The sequence below is a fragment of the Cornus florida genome, unplaced genomic scaffold (assembly GCF_030987335.1).
Source record: "Cornus florida cultivar Cherokee Brave unplaced genomic scaffold, ASM3098733v1 CherokeeBrave_3.0.0_Hap2_Chr04, whole genome shotgun sequence".
Lineage (NCBI taxonomy): Eukaryota > Viridiplantae > Streptophyta > Magnoliopsida > Cornales > Cornaceae > Cornus > Cornus florida.
This window is the reverse complement of record NW_026775574.1, coordinates 467447-474535: the sequence shown is the minus strand read 5'-3', so window position 1 is coordinate 474535 and position 7089 is coordinate 467447. Positions and strand designations below refer to the sequence as shown.

At 37.8% G+C, this 7089-nt stretch overlaps 1 protein-coding gene across 1 annotated transcript; it reads left to right on the top strand.

Annotated features, from left to right (window-relative positions):
- The first annotated feature begins 3668 nt into the window (after positions 1-3668).
- Positions 3669-6025, top strand: LOC132304580 (phragmoplastin DRP1E-like). The gene is made up of 9 exons (XM_059802335.1): positions 3669-3714; positions 4187-4246; positions 4360-4424; positions 4538-4576; positions 4814-4917; positions 5021-5105; positions 5434-5522; positions 5642-5755; positions 6022-6025. The coding sequence occupies exons 1-9, from the start codon at positions 3669-3671 to the stop codon at positions 6023-6025; spliced, it is 606 nt and encodes a 201-aa protein (XP_059658318.1).
- Positions 6026-7089: the final 1064 nt, after the last annotated feature.

Here is a 7089-nt window from a genome sequence, read left to right as displayed (position 1 = left end):
GATTCTATTTTTAGTTCCTTTCAGCTTTAATTTCATTTCTTAATTCATTTTGTATTCCGTGTTCATTATAAAATATTAATTGTTTAATATTCCCTCGGGTTTGGGCCTGGGCCTGATCAACCCGTGTCTCGGATCCGAGGGGTATCACAATAAGGGACCTGAAATACAACACTAGAGTTTATAACTTAGGTGCAGAGTGAAATAGGTATTAGTCTTAAATATCAGACAAATCATCTTGGCTTATTTTTCTTGCCAGCTATCTTACACGGATTTCTTGTCATTCAACGTAATCTATAAATTTTAAGGATTTGACTCCCAAGAGAATAATAACAGACAATGCTTAGACATGAAACCGCCTGGGCATGAAGTTTTTAATGCTTCCTTCATACTTCATCAGTTTCTTTACTTTTAGTGCGAGCACTTGTCGAGGACCTTGCCACTTTAATGCATTAGCATTTTCGAGAATCATGGGCTGTGACATTATGTATGATACATTACCCTCTGATCTCTGACTTGTCATCTGAGGATGTGTTTGGCGGCATGGAAGTGGACCCTTGGAATTGAAATTGGTGGAATTGAAAAAAAAATTGGTTCAATTTTTTGAGTTGTTTTTCTCTAATTCCACCAATTCCAATTCCAATTCCATGCCAGCCAAACATAGCTTGAACATATTTTACTTATTTTTTTCAACTCACTTTAGTTTGGAATTATGACTTCTTGTTAGAAGATGTTATATTTGGAAAAAATTATTATAGGAACCCGTAAATTACTCCTTGACAAAATATTTGATATGAGAATATCATTAGAGAGATTTTAGCCTATGATAGAATATTGATTGGAGTGATTTATGGTATTGATTTTAGGAATCTTTCGTTAATGTATTTTCCCTATTTATCTCCTCTATTCTTTCACCTATAAATAGAGGTGATCATTGTATACAAATATTAAGAGAGAATATATTATAAAGTGATGTGGCCCTTTGCGCTCTTTGTGCCGTGGATGTAGGCCCTAGTGGCTGAACCACGTAATATCCTTGTGTTCTTCGTGTTTCATTTCTCTCTTCAATTCTATTTTATGCTTGAACACATGGTATCAGAGCCTAATTTCTTAGCATCTTAAATGTTGCTGAGGGTTTCTCGGTGCTATTTGTGACCTATTTGGGCTGCCAGTTTGTTCGGCAGTAATGTTCTTTGCCTTTGCTGTGTCTCCGGAAGTTTTTATCGACTTATTTGGGCCGCCGGTGTGTTCAGTGGCATTGTCCTCGCCTTTGTCGTGTCTCCAGCAGTTTTTATTGACTTGTTTGGGCTGCCGGTGTGTTCGGTAGCATTGTTCGTAACCTTCGCCATGTGTTTGGTGCTATGTGGACTTATTTGGGCTACCGGTGTGTTTGGTAGCATTGTTCTTCGCATTCACCATGTCTCTAGCAGTTTTGTTGTCTTTTTCCAAATTGTTGGAAAATGATCTATTTCATGATTTGATATGCAAGTTGAGCATTATTTCCATACACCCTTCAGCTTGACGGGCAGTGTTAGAAGATGTTATATTTGGAAAATATTATTATAGGAACCCTTCAATTACTCATTGACATAATATTTGATATGATTTTCCATATTTATCACCTCTATTCTTTTACCTATAAATAGAGGTATAAATAGAGGTGATCATTATATACAAAGATTAAGAGAGAATATTTTATAAAGTGATGTAGCCTGTAACGACCCTCACCCTGGCCAGACACAATATTGTCCGCTTTTGGCTCACCCAGATCAGAGACTTCCCAGGAGGTCACCCATCCTGGTACTACTCCAAGTTAAGCACGCTTAACTACAGAGTTCTGATGGGTTCACGGCCATCACGGCTTTAAAACGCGTTGTGTCATAGAAGGGTGTTGAATCTACATATAGCACTTACCCCATCCACACCCAGACGATGTGGGATTATGCACCTGTAGCTCGCCCAGTGTGGTAGCCTACTGGTGCCCCTTGCACACGCTCACACACACCCGCCCACAAGGTCGCCACAATCACCCCCCCTTTAGGGCCCAATGTCCTCGTTGGCCACACTTCCGGCTGGGTCAGGCTCTGATACCATTTGTAACGACCCTCACCCTGGCCAGACACAATATTGTCTGCTTTTGGCTCACCCAGACCAGAGACTTCCCAGGGGGTCACCCATCCTGGTACTACTCCAAGTTAAGCACGCTTAACTACAGAGTTCTGATGGGTTCACGGCGATCACGGCTTTAAAACGCGTTGTGTCATAGAAGGGTGTTGAATCTACATATAGCACTTACCCCATCCACACCCAGACGATGTGGGATTATGCACCTGTAGCTCGCCCAGTGTGGTAGCCTACTGGTGCCCCTTGCACACGCTCACACACACCCGCCCACAAGGTCGCCACATAGCCCTTTGGTCTCGTGCCGTGGATGTAGGCCCGAATGGCTGAACCACGTAATATCCGTTCTTCATGTTTCATTTCTCTCTTTACTTTCTGTTTTATGCTTGACAACACTTATCAAGTGCATGGTTTTGTGTTGCACTTGTAAACTTAACACTAATAGATCTGCCTGGGTTGACAAAGGTTGCCGTGGGTTCGTATCTCAGTTATATTTTTCATGCTTTCTTTTGATAAGAATTACTGGAATTTTTTTAGTTACAACAGTTTTTGCTTTTTGCATAAGGACAGCCAGAGACTATTGTTGAAGATATTGATAACATGGTCCCTTCTTATGTTGAGAAGGTGAGACCATTTATTAAGTTGAGTCTATGAATCTAGAATTTACCTCCAGTTGCTAGTGTTAGAAGAGATGGAAAATTGCATATTGTATTGAATTCCATAAATCATGAACAGTACATAAGGCCATTTACATAGGCATGAGAATGTGGTAGGTTACAGTCAAAGTGGTAACAGTCAAGGAGGAATAATTACAGTGGCTACAATCAGGGAAGAATAATTTCAATAACTATGCAAGAGATCAGTCAGCTAATCTAATCCTATAATTATAGCTACAGTCAAGGAAAAAGACTAAAATACCCATGTGGGGTAAGCTAATTACAAGTGTGCCCCAAATATAACCATTCTAACAGCTACGAAGTGTTGATGAATGCTTCAGAAATCCCAGACTCCAGAAACTTAGAGGATCAGCCATTTGATTTCCTAGCAAATGAGTAGATGTTGTTATAATGGGAAAATAAGCACTTGTATAATCAAAAATTTTGGAAAGACTCGAGGAATATTTACTTCAGAGAAATATTTGTGTTTATAAGGGAAAATTTGATGGTATTAAGATCTTTCCATTTTACTAGATCTAGAATACTTTTTAATATTTCCAAGGAAATGGGATTAAGGCATTGTTCTTAAGACTAGAATTATAATCCAGTCATGAGTATGCACTCAAACCTAGCCTCCAACTTGTGGGGCATGTTTGGTGAGAATGGTCTTTTGGTAACAACTATCTATGTACATGAAGATACTGATATGTTAAGTGTATGCGTTATTGAGGGGAGAGCAATGCTGACGGTTATATATAATGGTTTTACGTATATAGTTGACTATAAAATGTAGTGTGAAAATACAGATATAATATATAACACACCCATAAATGCACCATTACTCTTATTTATTGAGTAGAACAGAAAGTTCTCTTAAGCTTTTGAGTCTTAGTGATGGTAAATCAGCGCAATGCTGAGGTGTTGAGGGAGATTGGGGAATGTAAGCAAGCTGAATAATAGTACCGGATGAAATAATAACTAGGACACTTGAATGGCACTCTGATTATTTTGGCCCATGGGTTGGGAGGGCATTGCTTTGGAAAAGACCACTATGTTGTTGGCTGAATCATGGTTGTTCGTTTAAGAAGATTAGTTTGAAGACCTGATCCTTTTTGGTCAACATAGAGAGCAACCATGATAACTAAAAGTGTGAGTTTTCTCTGCTGATGTCGCAGAAGACTAGATCAGAACGTCATTTTTTATATCATTTTCATTTTTGTGTATGGGAACATGTATTATTCTGTTATCTGCTTTGTGGGAATTAAAATCAATTTTCATCATGGAACCAGTCTCTAAATTGATAAGGATTTAGGTATTCCACTGCATAATCAACTCGTTTTTTGTTCCATTGGTCATCTAATGGATTTCACTGTTTTTGTAGCCCAATTGCATTATATTGGCCATTTCTCCAGCAAATCAAGCTATGGCCACTTCTGATGCTATAAAGCTTGCAAAAGAAGTTGATTCTAGTGGTATAGTGAAATTGGTGGTGTAATTTTCTTGTCTATTAATGGGAACATTTGTATACAAGCCCAACAATTTATTTATGTATCAATCCTTTATATATTTTATTTGGTATTTCTAGGTGAAAGAACATTTGGAGTGGTAACAAAACTCGATCTGATGGACAAGGGAACCAATGCCCTGGATGTATGAATTCAATACTTTTTCATAAATTGTTCTTATTACACAACGAACTTACAATTACTTTATTGCAATATCTAAACGTTCATGACACATGATTATGGCTCTTTATCTTTAAGGTTCTTGAAGGGAGATCATACAGGCTTCAACATCCCTGGGTTGGAAAAGATAGTGGAGAGAATAAAATGAATCAGGCCCCTAACTTTTGGATATATTTTGCACAAAGTGACTGTTCTCATACTTGAATCTCTCTCTTCAAGCTTGTCAGCCCGAGCTTTTACCACTGCACCAAGCACTGACCCCTGATTTTAAAAATAGCCTAGGACTTTTGCTGGGGAACTTTCAGTTTTCAGATTTGGATTGTGGTTTGATACCATGGTCTGTTCTCTATATAGTTTCATAGTTCCTATTATATGTGTCTCTCCATTAATTTGGTGCAGTTGGCATTGGCTGCTTTGCGCAAGTCAAATGAAGTTCATGGTGTTTTTGACTTTGAGAGGTTTGAATTGCTTCTGCAAGTATTTAACAAATTAATTTCTTGCAGCTCACCTACCTTTCTTGGCTAAAAAATTGTTTTGTTTTGTCAAATGATTTCTGTGCAGATATCTTGGGAGCATCCTCTCTCACCAGCATCCTGCACACACCATCTCAGAGCTCACTGTTCCTCTGAATGCCATTGATTTTTTGGTATGACTATATCAAGTCAATTGTAATTCAATTTAGTTATGATGCATACTTCTTTTCTTCTTTTTCTTGGCTATATTATTCCTATTTTAACTCTGTTCTCTAAAAATAGTTCAGAAGAACAAGATATTTTAGCTGTTTCCAGAGAAACAGAAAGGCTTTTCTGAAATTTTGTTTTAGCTCAGTCAACCAAATGGATTTTAGATATACTTTTTTGGTTCTTTTCATCTTTGGGGAGAGAAAATTGCTCTCAAAACACTGAACCAAGCATTTCCATGGTTCTGTTAGCTCCACATACCTACTTTTAACTTTTTGCTGGCTTTCATTATAGGCAAGTAAACTTGAGACCCCGACTGCTGCGGATATGAAGCGTGTTGACCGGAAGCTCAAATCATGTCGGGATCCTGGCTCACATGACAAGTACTATATTTACACTTGACATATATAGAAGGAACCATTTTTGCTTATCACGTGTCTGTGTGTGTAGTAGTGATTATTGTTAATCCAATCTTCTCTCTCGTGATAATTCATTGATTCAGTAGTAAGAAACGGAAGCACAGGTCCAGAGAGAGTTCAAACGCAATGCATAACATGCCTTCAGCACTGTATGTTCTGCCACATAATTTTGGTTCTCTTACGTCTTACATAGTCTGGTTTTAATTTTTCATTTGGGTGCACTCATTACCAGTTTTCACTAGGAATCAATAATGGTGCGACATCATGCTACCAGGGGTTGTACCTTTGTCACCTAGAAGCACATATATTTTAGAAATTTTATCAGTTTTCCTTACTTTTGTTGTGATTTTATTTTGATGCAACTACAAGTCTCTTCTGACATGATGTGGCAAATTTGATGGGTGACCGGATCTTTTTTCAACTTGCGGTGATACTGATGTAATGTTTTTTTCTGTGCTTGCAGGTGAATAATGTATGTATACCTTTTTCTCCTGATGTTTGACAGGTTCTATATTGGAAATTCCATTCTAGGGAAGTAAACCCTGGTGTAATAGAATCATAAATTAGATAAGATAGTAAGGTTTTCTCTAATTTGAAGTAGGTATAAAACATTACACCTGTACTTGCATCTATGAATTCAACAGTTAGGCGACATCGTGGTTATCCATGGAGGATCTGCTATATGTTCTTTCATTAATGCAGTTTTTCTGTAATTGGATATAATTTCCATCATATTCCCATTTTTTAACTCAGCAGCCAGTTTCTTTGTCAAATTAAGAGAGTTGTTAAATTTTTCATAAAATGATTTGTTCACAAAATCATGTTTGGCATAACTCAGCACTTATTTATTTTTCGGTTAAATGGATGAAGTGGCGATGGAGAACCATTTATAGGCTCATCTATCAAATGCGTGTACTCGAAACAACCTTTGGCTTCGTTAACATTGTACTTTATAACTGGTTATTTTCAAGCCTGTTGTTGACTTGTTAAATTAAATGAACCAAGAGCTTGTGCACTCAATTATAGACAAGCCAAGATGATCTTTACTTTGTGGGGAGCTCAACAGGAGTTATAGCTGACCCCGGACACTGCATGACCAAATAACTTCCAACTGATATTTACTTTGTTCACCTTGGCTCATTTGACACTTTACTGTGGAGTTATTGATGTAACATATTCAAAGGGTAGTTAATTGCTTCAATCCATTTGCATCAAGGACCTGGTGGTATTTCTCTAAAGAAAGGGGATCGTAATTTTGTAACCTTTCGAAATTTATGTACATTTCATTCTGCCAAAAAGGACTTGGCTAAACTAGTCTGGAATCGAGGAAGGCCTTCTACTAGTTTTACAGGCTCTGTTATTTTGCAAAATAAAATTCCTGTGCATAATTTGCAAAAGAGAGGGATCAGTTTCAGAGTGTGCCATAATTGTTTGAAGGGTGTGGATTTTTTTTGGAGCATTTGTTCTTTGAATCGGGTCTGGTCTTGGCTTGTTGATCTTCTTCATTGGGATTAAGTGCTGAGGAACAAAT